The sequence below is a fragment of the Nipponia nippon genome, unplaced genomic scaffold (assembly GCF_047370975.1).
Source record: "Nipponia nippon isolate SJK-2023a ecotype South Korea unplaced genomic scaffold, ASM4737097v1 scaffold_4, whole genome shotgun sequence".
NCBI lineage: Eukaryota > Metazoa > Chordata > Aves > Pelecaniformes > Threskiornithidae > Nipponia > Nipponia nippon.
In genome coordinates, this window is record NW_028262358.1 from 68499962 (window position 1) to 68517448 (window position 17487).

The 17487-nt window shown below is 39.0% G+C and overlaps 1 protein-coding gene across 1 annotated transcript in view; it reads right to left on the minus strand.

Annotated features, from left to right (window-relative positions):
* The window catches only part of NKAIN2 (sodium/potassium transporting ATPase interacting 2), a 549497-nt gene that overhangs the window by 23387 nt on the left and 508623 nt on the right, over nt 1–17487 (minus strand). The window contains exon 5 of the mRNA XM_087776902.1: nt 1084–1144. Coding sequence (XP_087633028.1) covers nt 1084–1144 — 61 coding nt within the window. The remainder of the gene's footprint in view (nt 1–1083; nt 1145–17487) is intronic.

Here is a 17487-nt window from a genome sequence, read left to right on the forward strand (position 1 = left end):
AAGACAAAACCTATTTGTGACATACCCCTGCTCCACACACCCGTCCCAAACTCTGTTTACTCTCATGCCTTCCTCGCCTCCACAGAAACACAAAGACAACTGAAATGAGCATAGTTGGAAAGACCTTCGAAGTGTGGTTTGATTTCAGCACTAAATCTCCCCTTGACGGCTCACAGTGGCACTGTATTGCCAATAGATTATAGGGTTGCAGCTATTTTCTACGCAGGAGAACGCACAAAGGAACCCCCACCAGCCCTAGCAGTGCTCTCAATCAAATAAAAACCCTTTAGCTTCCTGTTGTAGAGCTCTCTCTAGGATTCATGTATATTTTATCAAAGTTACATGCAGTTCTGATACTTGTCTCAAAAGTGCTTTAGTATGAATCCCAAGATGTACTGAAATGCTGCAGTGGCCTTTTTTTAAGAATCAAGGTTAGAGTAGAGAAAAAATGAAATATAATAGCATGTAATAAGAGCAAATTCTGCTCAACAGGCTTCTATTGATATAAATAAGCAGAAGAAACACAAACATACATCTATATGAAATCATTTCGCTCCTTGTAATTGTACCCTGGGAGCAGCAGGAACAAAGAGGAGATCCACAGTTTCACCTCTCATAAATGAAGGTCCTGCAATGATCTAAAGCTATTTCTTTGCCAGAAGTGCTTTTACAAGCCAACACAGAAGTCAATGCAGAAGAGCTATACCCTCAGTGGTAACCAATTATTGTGAAGATAGTTAATAACAATCTGGAATAAGAAAAAAACCAAAACCAAACCACAAAAAGCTCATGTTTGCCAATTAGGATTTTTGCTTTTTTAAAATTTTTGTCTTAAGCTGTGAAGAAAAAAATCTGCAATGATCTTTTCAGAAGAAATGAGTATGTATTTTTTAAGCTGCATTTCACGACTCCTTTGTCTTTCAGGCATTTGCAAATTTTAGATCAAGAAGGATGGACAGACAGCATGTTCTGGCTAAAGTATAATAAGGCATTTAGGTTGAATTCAGCAAGAGCCAGCATAGTGGAGGGGTGATTTAAAAAAAAAAGAATTCATTTTGTATGTAATAAAGCTTTAGTACTTACAGCTGTCCTCTTCTTCAGTAATACATTTCACAACATAACAGGCATAGATGAAGCCCGCCAGCTGAAACAAAATGTAATAGTGTTAGATGTAAAGCAAATACAATAGAAAAACAAGAGCTCGTTTTAGAAAAGCAACAACAGAAACAACAAAATTCACCAGACCCTGTTTGATGAGGTAATGATAATTCTTTACAACAGTTCGGTAATTTTAATAGTAAGCACACTTTCTTATTTTATGTGATTATTTTGGAAATAGTCAGGAAAATCTTGCATTTTTCTTGAAAAACACACCCTTCAATAAGACTTCAAAAAATTGATATTTTTTTTCTGTTACAGAATTGGCTTATTTTTAACTATTGAAAACCAGAAAACCAAATGGGTAGTTGGATGGATGAATGTTTAGCCACTGAAAATGTAAGTATTTCTGTCAAAATCAGATCTGTTACCCAACAAAACCTGACCCTCTAGCAGAACTCTGGTTTTCAGCAGACCCTTGCCAGCTAAACCAAGGATGAATTCAATGCATTTGTAAACCAGCTGTATAGTGATATTTTATCACTTGAAATTAGGGCTGTGGATTAGTGGGACTTGTTCCCCTGTCTGCAATAATCCCCAAGCCTCAAGACATATCCAGCACTTTGGATAGCTCCGGACGTGTTTCCAGCAGCGTCTCATGCTGCAGCTGGCAAATTTGTATCTCCTTCCCTTCGTTCCTCTCCTCAGAGCATGCTCAGAAGTGAATTGTAAACAAGCCACAGGATTTAAAGAAAATGAAAATCTGGAGTGGTTCTCAAGTACCATGGCAGATTGCTTATCTTACACTATCACCTGAAAAAGTAAAAAAGGGGAATAAATGGCCAATATCAGACATGCCACGGGCCAAGTATCATGTGAGTCCTCTGCTAGTCCTTCCACCAAGTTCTGTCATCGCTGAGAAGTTACACCAGAAGTGACAGAACAAATACTGGAGCAGCAGCATGTGCCATGTGTTGCATGCTTTACGTGGCTTCCCTTACATGTAGGTCTGGAGAGTTTTCTCTACTGATTGCCAACAAACCATTTTTTATCCTTTAGCTCATCACTGAAGCTTGCGTGGTAGGACGTCAAAAGAATTCAGGTTGTTTGATCTCTTTGTAGCGAAAAGTGAGCCATGCTGTCGAAATGTGTTATTCTGTAGAGGTCACCTCACAGAGGTCTTTTCATGAGCTGAAAACCCAGCTGTAGACTTTGGGAATTAGTTCTTTATACAGATAATAAAAACGCCTAAAGGCTCCAGCCATGACTGAGCTCTCTATGTGCGTGGTGCAAAACCCATAATCTCTGGCTGAGGGAGATGATGATCTTAATTTCAGACAAAGTAATCAGTGGGTCAGACAGTAAAAAGGCGTGAAATCTGAGAGAAGACCATGTATTGTTATGAATGCTGGTTAGTGCAAATGGATTTTCTTTTTCATTAATCCAAGGCACACCTACAATCACTGCAATATTGTGGGTTCTTAGAGCCCTTAATATTACCCGTATACATGAAATGCAAATAAATCCATTCTGTTTCCTAGCACCTTCATACCTGAGGCAGTGACCGTGACTAATATACTCCAGCTCTTCCATAGATATTCCTGGTATTTCTCTCAGTTTTCTGTGTAGAAAGCTCTCCATACCTACAAATGCTAACTTCTAACATCTGTATGGGTGAGATACAGCTAAAGGAAAAAAAAAGGCCAGTCCCAAGACTTTTCAGAAGAGATCAAGACTTGATTTTGAGATCACACTGCAGCCAACATAGATTCCTGTTGGGAGCCCAGGAGCTGCATTACAACAGGACTAAATCATTAATTTTACCATTTATTATAAATCTGCCTTATAGTGCTGCTGGGAAGATTTTACACCTGGGAAGGATGAAATATTCACCACTGGACACAAAGAACGCACTGTACCAAGAACAGTGGCATTCAGCTAATATCAGCATTTCATCTCTGTTTTATTGGATCACTCTTTCCTTTGGTTTCTTGGCTTCAAGACAGAGGGCTAATTTGCTCCACTGACTTATGCCCTGCATAACGCCATTGACTTCAATGACATTACATGAGGTTTAATTCAGCAACGAATTAGGCCCAGAAAGGTTGTTCATAAATTCTTGGATGTGAACCTTGGCTTAATAGTTTCTCTGTTCTCTTTTTACCCACCATCAGACCCAAGATAGCTGAGTAGTTGCATCTCTAGTAGGCGATCGCAATGGCAAAGCTTTTCTTGTAATACAGTTCAATACTTTACTATCTGCTAAAACACCACAAGTTCACATGTTATTAACTAAACTTGTCCCAGAAAGTACAGCAAACAAACTGTATCACAAAACTGATTTTTTAATTGTATTCAGTTGCATCCCTTAAATGGCTAGGGAACTCCTTTGATATGTAAGTAAATCCTACAGCATTTAATCAGATGAGCTTGCTGATTAAAAGAGTTCCTTAAAGCTAGAAATTGTTCTGTTCTAAATACAAATGGAAGTTTGTTTCCCATGAGATAATCAGAGTTCATAAAATAAACCTCCCCTTCTCCCAGATATATCCAACCCTTTGCTTGGTACACCTAATAATTTTGTTTTAATTTGAACATCACATTAGATGCTTGTTTCCTTCTCTTTTTTAACCAAGCAATTTATCAGTTCTGATCCAGTGATAGCTATTCAAGATTTGTCTTCTAATTGCATCAGCAACAGAGGTGTGTGTGGCAGTTTTTACTTTGAGGATGCTGAATGGCCCGAACCCACAGTGACTACAGGGACCTCTGGGCGGGAGACCAGGAACGTACTTCCTCCCCGGTAGACTCAGACTCCCTGTAGGAAGGGTGCAGCTCATCTATGCATGTAGCAGAACTTTCTTGGGGACCAGCCGACTAATTAATGTTAGTTAATGAATTCCCACACAGATGAAGGGCTCTCACAAAATTTACCACCTTTGTTATAGTACAAGATGCATTTCTTTGACCTTGTTTCTCTAAGAAAAACACACTGCAATGTACCTATGTACAGCACAAAACAAATAAAATAAATTCCAAACAAAACACTCCACTGAACACACTTCTTCCCCTGGAGAAGAAGATGAGAGGAAAAAAGAAACAAACCCAAATGATAGAGGTTGGTCACATTGCTTAAAATATTCCTGGGAAGCCCTCAAACACAGCAGTGCTGAGTGCAGTATGAGAATTACACTGAGCAGAGTCTTCCTGATTCCATATCTCAGAAAGATTTTTGTCTTATATGCGAAGGAAGGGAATGAGTCCTCAGAGGTAAAGAAGAGAAGGAGCCTGGCTGTCTCAGAAAATCTAGGAAACTAGGAAAGCTAGTTTGGAAACTCTTGTTTCTTTGCATCCTTTTTTTTTTTTTTTAATATATTTTTTTAAATTAACCGAGCTTTCTTTTATAAACCATGTAGCAACAAAAAGAAATAGGTGCAATGAACAGAAGATCGGATCTGGATCCCAGACCCATCCAGATTAGGCATCTACATCTGTCCCATTCATATTTTAATGCTGTAGTATGGGCCTCCAGAGGAGAAGGAACCGTTAGCAACACTCCTGCTCATTTAGACATATAGTGATTAGTGAATGCATGTTTTTATGAGCCTCATTTTCTGCAGCTTGAAAAAATCTGCTCTTTACAACTTTCCCTGATATGACCATATGAGAGTATAAATGAACACTGCTCTTTCTAAAAGTGACATGTTGCCCATCCCTGCACCAGCTCCCTGGGTGTTACTTTGATGGCATCTGATGACCATATTTATATACAATGATCTCAAACACTTTTTAAATTTTTTTAGGTTTTTTCCCTCTATAAACACCTTGATAAGACCATCATTCCTTCTGCCAAGTTAAAAATGAAGACAAGCAAAAGCCTAAAATAAATCAGCAATATAACAGCACTACTGAACGTTTGGCAATGAAATTAATTACAGAATTATATTAATGCATCTTATTACCTTTTTATAGCCATATAAGGCAAACAAAAAAGTTGACAGAATTTTCCCTACCAAGTCAGCAGTGTCCTGTTACACTGCTAGAGACTCTTAGATCCTGAGTTTTCTGTGAGTGTACTTCCAGACTTGCTTAAAATGTCAAGTGCTGTGATCAAGCTTAATCAGAATCAGTATTGATCAAAATCCTGTCTTGCTATTTTTTCTCACTTTTTTTTAATGGAGATGAATGTTTTCATACACTGCAAATAGCACCAGATTTGGGAAAAAAGCTATTATATGAAAACCCATCATTCCTGGTCAAGGGCCCCACCTTTCCCTCTTTCAAAGCAATATCTATATAGATAATTATTAGGAGTTATCTTTATTAAGCAAGACACCTGAAACAAAAGAATGACAGCAAGGAAGAAACAAAACTAAAAGTGGGTAAGATCTGAGTGGGATAAGGTGATGAGGAGAAGGCTCAAGATGAAGATGAATGAGTTAAGGGTTACTGAAATAGCACATGGTCTTGGCTTCACTGAATGAGTATGTTTTATGCTATGAATGGTCTTTGTCAGGAGAAATGGACTTCTAACTTAAAAAAACCAAAACCATTGTGTTTTCCTGTGGGAAGATGTTAAAGTATCTTCTGAAAGAGCTAATGCTGAGGCTTGTGTGTTTATTATTTATTACTAAGTTTTTGTAGGTTTCTACAAACACTGGTTTTAAGAGCTTAGCAAAAAAAAAAAAAAAAGGACTAGTTCAAGCAATAATAATACAGAATTACATGGAGGTTAATTTTGGCCCTGGGAACTTTATATGGCAAAGCTGTGATGTTTCATGTTTAGCCATGTGCAATTTAGTTGTATTTCTGAAGCTTACAGGGGCTGCACATATAGAGCCTTTGTAATGCTGTGCATTTAAGGAACAGTGTTTCTTTAAAATGGATTTTTGGAGGCTGGATATATATATGGACATTATGAGCAACGGAAGAACTGGAGAATTACTATCTAGAAAGCTTCCAGTGTATTGATTCTCAGAAAAATCATACTCATTATTTAGCAGAAAAGGTGAGACAGAGACCTTTCTCTCAATATCTGTAGAATTAAGTCAGTGCCATGGGGCTTCTAAAGCTGCCCTCTGCAAAAACCCTTTCAAGCATGATTTCACTGCCTGCAGCAGTGCAGCATCGGTGAGTGAACATCATCACTAGAGTTTAATATAAAACTCAAGCTGTGTTCCATGGAAACTACTCTGTTAAGGTATGCTTTTATTTGTGCCTACATTTACCATTATGAGAACTCTGTCATTCCTCCAAGTTCAACTATCTTTCATCATAAAAGGAGCATTGGAAAACTACTGATATCAGACCAGATTCCTGATGGGGAATGTAGACTGTGTGGCCTTGCGGTCATTATTCTACAGAATTAACTAGCTGTGTGCTGTCTGAAAGGAATAATTTGTTATTATGGCCAAGCAGCTTTATTCTGTGCAATAAAAGAATTATTAAAAATAAAATATTCTGTGCATTAAAATAATTATTAAAAAAGCCAATGTTAAATTACCATGTCCACAATAATACCCAGGGGACAACCATGAAATTTAAAATCAAACCAAAAGAAAACCATAATTTCTTAGCATGTGCAGTTGTCAAAATCTTTTTCTTTCTTTTCTTAAGCTGAAAGCTGCCCCAGATGTTTATGATTTTTTTTCAGTAGGCACAGTAAAAACATGAATCATAAATATAGATAAATCTAAACACATTGGAAAATAGAAGTGTGATAAAAATTGCATTTATTTCAACTAGTACATCATAATCTTTTTTGTATCAGCTGTCTAGAAGGTGCTTAGCATAAAGTCTTTCTTTATTTCTTAGACTATTCAATTTTCTGGAGATTTCCTTTTTGTATAAGCATTTGAAGATCACTGTGAAGACCAGCTAGAATGCTCTAGTTTGAAATGCTGCTGAGCGCTTGAGAGCCGTTCTGTCTTGTTCAGGGCAGCTGTTCCCTTAACGTCTTCCCTGGCAAGCTTTTTCACCTGATGAATTGAAGAGACCACAGGGGCACTGAAAATCACAGCACTGTGGCTTGTCAGATAAGAGCTGTGCAAACCTTTAACAACATTAGAAAGCAAGAGATACTTACCTGTTTTGAAGCTGTATTGTAGACACTCAGCTTGACCCAAATTTCCTGAAAGTTGAGCGAGGTTTTTCTGCAAATCTGACCTAAAACTTTCTACAAATCTTCCCTCTTCCTAGGTATTTCAGTGTGATTTATGCTTTTGATAACCACATGATATTTGGCGCTTTTCCATTATTTAACGTCATCACTAAAGAGAAGGGTGTCCTTTTCCCTGCTTCAGACATCAAAGACAACCCCAAATACAGGGGCTACCAGCTTGTACGAGGTGGAACTAGGGGTCTCTTATTGCTGACCTCTCTCTTAACTGAACTGTGGAGTGTCTTGTAGATTCAGGCTCGGTGTTGAACTTTACATTCCTGCTCCCACAGGTGAAATGCCCCAGCCGGGACTCTGCTGGATTCCCTTAGGAAGCTGAAGCAGGCATGTCTCAAGGGGCAGAGGGGAGGCCACAGCAGGCCAACCTGTGTTAATCCCCAGATCAGAGTTTACAGCAATGATAGGGCTGGGAAGCCAGGAGCAAATTCTCCACCAGCTGCATTCAGCAGGTATTGGGTGCAGCTCAAGTGCGTGTTGCTCAGTGCAGGCTGAAGGCATTAGTGCTGCAAAAAATCCTGTTAAAAATAGAGAACTTTAAATTTTCTCTTTTCTGCTTTTGTGGCATTGTTTCGACTTTACCTTTTCTCACTTGATGAGGTTTAAAGCATATATTTGGTTACATATTTTCATTATTCCTTCCAAACTGAGGCTATGGGAAGTCCTGAAAATGGAAAAGTCTATTGCTCTGTTTCCTCTCACAGTGTAGCTCTGAAACCCAACTTGTCACTGTTAGACCAGAGCTCTGATTGTACAGGGGTCAACAGTGTGCAGTGACTGCTGTTCACATCAAAGGTATTTAGCCATTAGAGCTGTGTAGATTTGGAAAAATCATCCCATTTATTTTTAAAACAAGGCCAGCTGCCTCTATCCACTTGGCAACAGCAAAACAACAAAACAAAGAATGAAGTTGAAACAAAAAAACCTAAAGTAAAAGGCTTTAGAATACATATCACCCTGGTCATTCTGTTAATAATAGGAATGGATTATTAAAGTAAAAATGTATATGTGTCTGTATGTGGGCTTTGCTCTGAAGGTTTTATAGCAAGAAAACTTTTATGGAAAAAAACTTTGCACCTTTTTCCCCTTTTGTCTTCTGGGAATGCTTTGGAATGGTTTAATCATCTGGCTTTGGTATCTGACTGCCTTTGGCAGCAGTAGCTTTTCTTATCATTATGTCTAACTGTGTGTCACCTTTTCCAGACAGCCATAGGATTAGGATAAGAAAAATTGTTTCTTTATGCTGCAGATCTAACAAAGCCACAGACTGCTCACAGCCCACCAAAAGAATGACTAGCATTTTAAATTGGACTGCATTAGATGAAACAGTTGATTATCAATGCTACTCACTCTTTTGAGGGGCAGTAGGAAAAAAAAAAAAAAAGCATATTTGAAGTTTGTGCAGATTGTATAGGGGGAAATATTTTGATGGTTCAAGAGAACTCTGAATTCCTGATAAACAAACACATATGAGTGCTTCTGTTCAGTGAAAACCTATCCCTCCATGTTGAGGCACCCATATGGCAAGTGAACTCGATGATGTGAGTGTGAACACTGGGTCCTTGGATCTGGGAAACAGAAGAATTCAGAGGAGAGTGAGTAGAGGATGAGAAAGGGAGTAATACGTTGTTGTGTCTGTCAGTTTCTCAGGATTGTGGCCAATGATGAAAATTGCGTAGAGTAAAAGTTCAGAAAGCAAGTGCAGGTAATTTGCTCTTCTCCATCATTACATGTTAGATTAAGTTAGAGCAATGCTGTCACATAAATGGCAAGAGCCAGAACATTTCATCAGAGGTGAGAGAGACTTTCCAGTCTGACTCTTTCCCTGTGATGTTATTTATTTTCCCTCTGATGAATTGCTCTTTATTTGAAGGCTCTGATGGCAGTCGTGGGGTCAGGAATCTTCATGGCACATGACAGCTTTGGCACTACACTGGCTTCACGGTGGTGGTCATGGTGTAACTGCCTAATAATGTTCTGATCAAAGTCCTCCTACGATGGCTGGTGATGGCGGTGTTGACAAGGCAGACTGATGTACGGTATGAAAAGTGCACAGCTCAGCTGAAGCAGCTCTTCAGCAACTTGAATAAAGTTCATTACTTGCACTTACAAAAAGAAAACCAAGTAACGCATTCATAGGAAAAGCTCTAGATGGTGTGATTTAGATGAATAGGGCCTGAAGTGATAAAACCTGAACACTTATTGATTATTAAAATACAGTAATAGTCATTCACAAGCCCAGTGGGAATTGTGGACTAACAGCAGAGGAATAGGCAGATCTCTTTGACAGTGCCATCAGCAACAGAGCTGCCAGGAAGGTGACTAAGTCAGGGGGAGGCTTTGCCTGTGCTCTCTGGCTGTCTGTGCCTGTGCACAAGATGGGAAGGTGGGATATCTGACAGGATGGCCTCTCTCTCTGGCAATGCATATAAGGAAGATGAGGAAGAATGAACTTATCTTAACCAAATATCTCCCTCAAGCCTCATGCTCTGGTGTAAGGAAAGAGAGGTATCTCAGTGAAAATACAAAGCAGTCTGCATGGGGTGCTCCACATCATTGCATCTACCTAGGATCCATACATCTAGCAAATGCATTGCTTAGCACAAACATTTTGCTCTAGATGCACAATGTAACAGCATCAAGTGTCAGGGGGGTTTCAAGGTCAATAAAACCTCTTCCTGTGGCCTCTAATGCTTAAAGTAACTGAACTCAGCTCATGTTTCAATGCTATTTTTCCTCTCAGCATTAGCCTGCTGCAGGCTTTTTCCACCATTGTGATCTATAATAAAAGATATGTTTCAGCGCTACCTTTTCCATTCAGCAAAATCAGCCAAGCAGGCTTCAAAAAGCAAATGCCAAAGTGCTTTGTGAAACCTTTCCTGCAAAAAGGGAACCACTGGAGAGTTTAAAGGAATATCACACCATGCTGCCTAGGCTGGTATGAAGAGAGATTACCCTCTAGAGCCTCCAAGCAGAAGGACAGTTTGAATTCCATGGCCAAAGGCATCTTTCCTCTTACAGCCCTTCTGCTGAAGGGCAGGGGATCACTCCCTTGTTTATTCAGCATGAAAAATGGTGATCTCCTTGGCCCGAATGGAAATCGCTTGATGGCAAAGGTCCCAGTCACTGCCTGGGGTGGCAGAAGACGTATGAATAAATTCTGCACTATGTGTGACCAAAAAAACTTGATCCTTTTAGCTGAAGATTCCAGTAACATCATATCACATGAGGCATTTGGGGGGAATGATGAATTATAAAGAGAGAACATTCTCGGAAAGGCCGTGTCCTCAGAGTCTGTGCCTCATTGCAGAGAGTTAAGTGGATGAGTTATATCTGACAGTTTATGAACCTTGTTAATATAATGCAGTACCTGGGAGTGTGCCAGCCATGGTGATCAAGGAAGTTTAAATTAGACCTCTGCCATCAACAGACATCAGATGCCCATTTAAAACTAAATGTTTCATCTGAACCGGGCACATCTCTCATTATCCTCTAAAGCAGTGATCGTCAGCTTGAAGCTCTGAAGCTCTGTGTGGCTCTCAGTAGCCCGCACACATCTCTTTCCCAGGTCTTGGTAAGAGGCTATTTAACATGCTGATGCAGAAGCTGCTGCAGTAGGAAGAGCACAAGCAACAGCAGTACTTTGACATGTTAGTCTTCATGAAAAATGTGAGATTTGTGGGTTTTTTAACCCACACATGGTGAAGACTGCAGCTCTGTCACCTGTTCCAGGCACAGGTCACGCAGGGCAATCCATCTAGTGGCAGACTGGGATGCCTCGGCCCCTGCAGGAGAGATGAGGGGAAGCTTCTGCACCAGCAGAGAAGGACAATCTCCATCCAGCCTCCACACTGGCAGTGGACTGCATGAAGTGAGAGAAAAAGACATAGCCCTTTTCCTTCTGCTCTGGCAGCAGCACACACAGTAGCCACCATGCTGGTACAGCAGCTGTGTTCCTTCTTTGTCCCTGAAAATGCTCTACCTTTCTTCTTGCCTCCAGAAGCTCCCACTTCTGTGATGCAGAGCCACAGTGCTCCCTAACATGAGCCAATAATTTTTTTTTTTTTCTTACAAAATCTCTAAAATGGAGATAATAGTGCCTGTTTCACCAGGGCACTGTAAGGTTCCAGTCATCATTATGACTTTTGGTTTGAGATTTTGAATGGGAAGCATGAAAAGTGCTACCGCTATCTATTCTATTTTACATTGTTATTAATCCATTATATTAGAGTACTTTGCGAAGAATAACAGCAATGTGTTAATGCTTTATTTTTAATATTGTTTATATTTAATTTTTGTATTCCAACTGTTTATAATTTTTTTTTTTTTAATTCCCAGACTCAGCTCTGACAGAGAACCTTTGGTAGATAGAGATTTTGTGTTATTGACTTGAACAGATGCACCAAGTCTTTGAAAAAATGAAGGACAATGTTATATCTTACTGAGGGTCAGAGAAGAAATGATTCTTTGATGTTTGGTTCTCCTACATCACCAGTTCAGTGCCAAAATTGAGAAGTATGACCTTATTTCATCTGGTTCTATTGCCTTGGCAGAATAAAGGGAAAGGAGGATAATTTAATTGGCAAGACATGAGAGAATGCAATACGACACTGTGCAATGAGGTCCAATTTGCACAGCCATCTTTGAAGACAGCCAAGCTGTGCAGCTGCATAACAACACTAAACATAGTGTAAAGCCAAAACACGTCATATTTAATCAGATATTTTTTCCCTAGTCTCTTACATATCCACTGTAAGTGGGCAAAGTTCTACTGATATCTTTAAAAGTTAATGAAAGAGGTATAAGAGTTTTCAGGAAGAGATGCATAGTGACTGAGTTAGACTTCTCAGAAGAAGGAACAAAAAATCTGTTGTCACAGGTCAGTTCTAATCATGTTTCCAGTTCAAGAGCTTTCATCTGTAATGTTGCCTATGATTAGCCCATTTTCAAATATCCAGATACATGATGTTAGTCAGCAGCAAAGTTATATCTACTAGGACGCATCAGGAGAATGTTCCAAAAGAAGATAAAAAACATTAGTTGCTGTATAATGCACTGGAGAACTGCTTGGAGAAAAATGAAACAGTACCTGAAGGCATAAAATGTGTTGTCAGAGGGGAAGGAAGAGTTTCCAGCACAGATGGAAAAAGGGAGGTGCACACAGGCATGCCGAATTGCCCTTCATTTTTCACTGGTGCCCTAATGACGGAGTGTATCATCTAACGTGAATAAGAGAGTACTGAGAATTAGGAGGTATGTCTGTACTGTCTAACACCTGTCAGTTACATCTGCTTTAATCACGGACACCTTAAACCACCTACTGACACACAAGAGACACTACAGTTTGGCCCCATCTCTAGATATGTAGTTTGGTAGATCACGAAGACATTCTGCTTCATCAAAACTCATGGGTTAGGAGGTTTAGTTATTTGGAATGATTATGCAATTATCAGGTCAATAGCTAGGGAATGACAACATTATTGAGCTATGATATTTATTTCTGAAATCGCCCTGCTTTACAGAATAGACAAAACTAAGTGCCTTCACCAATTGGTTGCTCTCAGCATTCTCTTTCCTGGTGCCTTTGTGTATGTCACATCTGGAGCACCATGGATCATGCCTTTTTGCATAATTGGTAAAGTTAACAAATAAATAGTAGAGAAAACCCAACCCAAACCTAACCTTAATCACATGAAATACATGACGTCCAACAAATATACCTTGGCATTGCCAGGTAAATATGGAAATAGCTCTCTGTTAGGAGGAGTGAAGACAGAATCTGACAAACAGTTGATGATGCTCTGTGGAAAAACCTCCCTTTGAGCTAGTGAACAGCCCTTACCAGCTGCTTTGGACTTCTGCCTTCCACAGTGACAAGGTGCCAGAGATGATAACTGAAGCAAAAACGTGTATGTCCTGCGGTTATGAATCACCGTGAAAAGTGATTACTCCTATAGGCCATGTATTTGCAGGAAACTAGCAATCCGTTTTACCAAATTCTGCTCTGTGATTTAGACAGAAAGTTTAGCAAGTTCTTCCACACTTATACTTACATAAGAAAAAAAAATTGGGCAGAGTGGACAAATATTTTATATAAAGTAAACCTGATGTAGAAGCCCTGTTTTTAAATTGACCAAGAGACTTAGGAGCTGGTTGATGTCCTTTAGGTGGAGAAGTGTGTGAATGAGTTTTGAAAGTGAGATCTGGGAGCTTTTGACTACATTTTATCTTTTATACACATAATATCAATTTAGGCATCTATTTTATCCTATTTGATAGCAGTGAATGCAAAGTGATAGTTGTATTTACTAACAAACTCAAGAAAATTTCAATTAAATCATAACATTTCTTGATAATCCTAGCTAATCGGGTGAACAGATTCTGTAACCCTTCACTATGGAGGAAAACAATTGTCTTCTAATAACTCCATCCCTATTATGTTTTATTACTCTGTTAAATGCCATGCACACCACTGGAAGGTTATTGTAGTTCTGAAGATATGCATTAATATATTGTTTGACCTAAGATTTAAAATAGACCACCTTATCTTTGTGAAAGTTATTCTTGTTATAGATGAGTTACAGTTTCATAAACTCATAGATTATTTGATTTTTCGTGTTTAGTGCAGTAAAACACTAATACTATCTTTTGAATGCTCAAAAAGATACATAGTTCTTGGAAAATGTATAACACACTATTAGCAGGCAATAAATCATCAGTCTGCAGTAACACAAGTCTGGAGCATGAACACAGAAATGTACAAGTTATAACACATTCAGTATGCAAGTCCAGTGGAAGACCAGAGACATTGCAGAATAAATTTAGAGTTGTAGAAAATAGAGGAAAAGCAAACAGAGTCTGAAAAACCCCAATATTTTATGCCAAGGCAAATGAAACAGCATCCAAACATTCAGTGAACAGGGACTGGAGTGGCAGTGGGCCTTATCAGAGAGAAAAGGTACAATTTGCAAGGTTTGACATATGAATGTGCTACCCAAATAAAACAGATCCTTTCCTTGGATGTCTACAAACCAGAGTTGACACAGGTCCAATAAGCATGTCTCTGTTTCCCAAAGTACTGAGGCAGATCAGATACACTAATAATACTGAAGAAAGAGGTTAAAAAGTTGAAAATGCCAACAGACTTCAAGCCCAAAATATGTTAGGGCAGAAACATCCCATTTTCATAAGTGTTACAGGTTGTGTCTAAATGCCCAGTTTGGCTAAGGTACTGTAATCTAGTGGTCTTGGTCCCTTCACTTGAATGACTGGGGACCTGGTTGGGACAAGCATGGCTCCTGCTTAGCATGTGTGCCCAGATTTTTTTTCTGTGGAAATCAGGGCATCAGGACGGAGGAGATAAGTGTGTGCTTAGGTCTGAGCTCATTCTGGGCATATGAGAGCAGAATCTTTCTTTCACGGCTTTCATAGTCCTTTGTTCATGTTTTCAGATGCCTGCTGTTCCTCTGCAATGAAAGTAGCAAATTTGCAGAGGCAGGTGGCTGTTTATGTGCCCAGAAAGCCTAGGTGCTCACAAGTTTCTTATGAAAAGTCTGCAAAATTGCCACCAAATGCATAATTCCAAGACAAGGTGTTAGACTTTGTGCTTAGTATGTGCCTGATTAGCAGGTGCTTGCCTCTGAATTTCACTCTGATCTTCAGCATGCAGCAATCTAGCCATGAAGGAAGACTTTAAACAACTGGGCAGCAAACAGATGTGAAGCCCTACTGGTATTCAAAGAGATGTTAATTGCATGATTCGTGAAGATACCTGTTTTATCTGGAGGATGGCATCTAGCACAAAAGCCTGCTTTGGGATCCTTTTGTTCCTCATTCTGATATTCAGTCAAGCCATCTCATGCAACTTCAACACAGAATCTGGATAATAAGTCCCCATCCATCTGATTTGAATCTGACAGAGTCATCCTAACACTCTTCTGTGTTCTTTTGGAGATATCCTTCCAAATTCCTTTTAGCCTTGTTTTAAGATCATTAAATTTTTGTACCAAATAAGAAGTTCCTGATGATGGCATATTTTTTTCTTCATTTTTATATTGATTTACTTGATCTTGAGGTCTTATTGAGCCCACTAAGTAGTGCAGTTGTCTTTGTTGTCCTTGTTGCTGCCTCAGTCAGGCACAGTCCTTCACCATTGAGGTCCTTCCCTGATAACAATATTTTTTCAATCTGTTTAGGGTCATCATTTGCATCTTTCACATGCACCCTTTTGCATGTTTTCATTATCTATGGCTTCTTCACACTGGTCTTGTTTTTGACAGATGTTATCATGGGGAGGTTTTATATTCTAATATAATACCTTTTGTCTTCCATAGGTCAACTACTTTGTTTCCTGCTATCAAGCAGCAAAAATTGTGGTCGTATAGTTTCTATTAACCATCTATCTATTAAATTCTTATGCTATTTCCATCAACTCCATTTTTCCCCCAGTCAGCCACTTTATCACATGTGGAAAGATGTGATCGAGTCACAAGGATACTGTAATGTTGAATTAGCAGCAGCATTTACAGCTAACCTTATCGTAACGTTGTTTGAATGTAATGACTGTGGTGTGCATACTAACTTGGAAATACTTTCCAGTTACACCATCTTTGTAATGAATTATACACTTTTCCAAAAACAGCATGGTAATATCAAGGCAAGACCTGTGCTTAGTGCAGGATTAATGGAATACCAATGTACTGATGTTTCTTTTAAGAGACAAATATTCTTGCTTGTTGCTTCATTCTTTGTGACGCAGGGGAATAGCCATGATAGAAATGTCAGACCGCAGTTTTGCCCTCAAGTTTCACTTGCTTAGCATTGTTCTAGCAGCTTCTGAAATTTTCACCTCCAGAATCATGAACATAATTGATGACAATTATAATTATCTTCCTTTTTCCCCCATGAATGTGAAAACAAATGCTGTCTAGCTTTCCTGTGTAGTAACTGATAGAGTTACTCTACTTGCACCTATAGAGCGAACACATCTTCCCACCTATTTCAGGCATCTAAATTTTCTAAATTAGGTTGGGATGAATCTCTCCAGAAGTGTCTGATTTTTTCCATGGCTGGGAAAAAAGCCCCCTTGCTGTCTAGCTTCATTTAGATACTAACTTTTAGATGACTGAAGCCTGGTGATTTGAGGTTAATCGTACTCTAGCAGAACAAAGTAGGAGGTTCAGAGTTTCTGTATGCCTACAACCTTAAAAATCAACTGAATTTAGAATATGCAAAGACTAGAGGCCTGACACTCCTTCAGAGCAATCTGGACCTCTTGTTATTCCAAGTTCAAGCAAATAAAGTGTTTGAACACAGAGAGGCAGGAAAGCCTGGCTCACAGATGGGATGCCTGTGGAATAGTGTCTCCAGACCTGTGGTTCATAGTGCATAATTAGCTCGATGTGGATTCCCAGTTTAACATGGTGGTTAAACAGATCATGCACTCTGTGGCTATTTAAATGGGAATTCTGAGTCTAAACAAGGATGTTACATTTTGTCTGTACTTAACAGTGGTACCACTTATACTAGTTTTCAAAATATTTTTCTACATCCACACTCCAGCAAGAATTTTGAAAAAATGGAGCAGGTTCAGAGAAAAACTGTAAGAATTATTAGGGGACTAGGGGGAGGAGATTAAGCAGGTTAGCTAAGCAAAGGAGGTTAAATTTCATCACAAATCATAAAAACAGGGAGTAAAATGTTGCTAATGACAGGATGATGCAGTTTTTCAGTTAAATGTATTGTAAGCATCTGCACTGAAAGCTAGAAATTTAGACAAGTTAAAGGTAAATTTTAATAAGAAGGTGGCGAGCTTTCCATTGTGCGACATTTTAAGATCAAGATTAAAAGTATTTTTAACTGTAGTTCAGGCAGGAATTAATTCAGGGAATCTCTATGCCTTGTGTTATGTAGGAGGTCAAACTAGGTAATCGCAGCATTTTCTTCTAGCTTCATGATTTTCGACTCTAATATGGTGCATGCAATATTGGTATGCAACAATTTTAGTGTATAGTAGTATTTGTGAAAGAAATTAATTCCACAAATGGGGAAAAATGAACACTTTGCTTTAGTGGAAGAATAGCAGAGAAACTTGTAGTGATAGCAAAGTATGTGCAATTAGTATCCAGCTCACTCAGGTACAGTGGAGTACAATTACCTTCAACTGTATTATGATTTCTTTTACTATTTTCTTCTTGAGTAAATTAACTTCAATT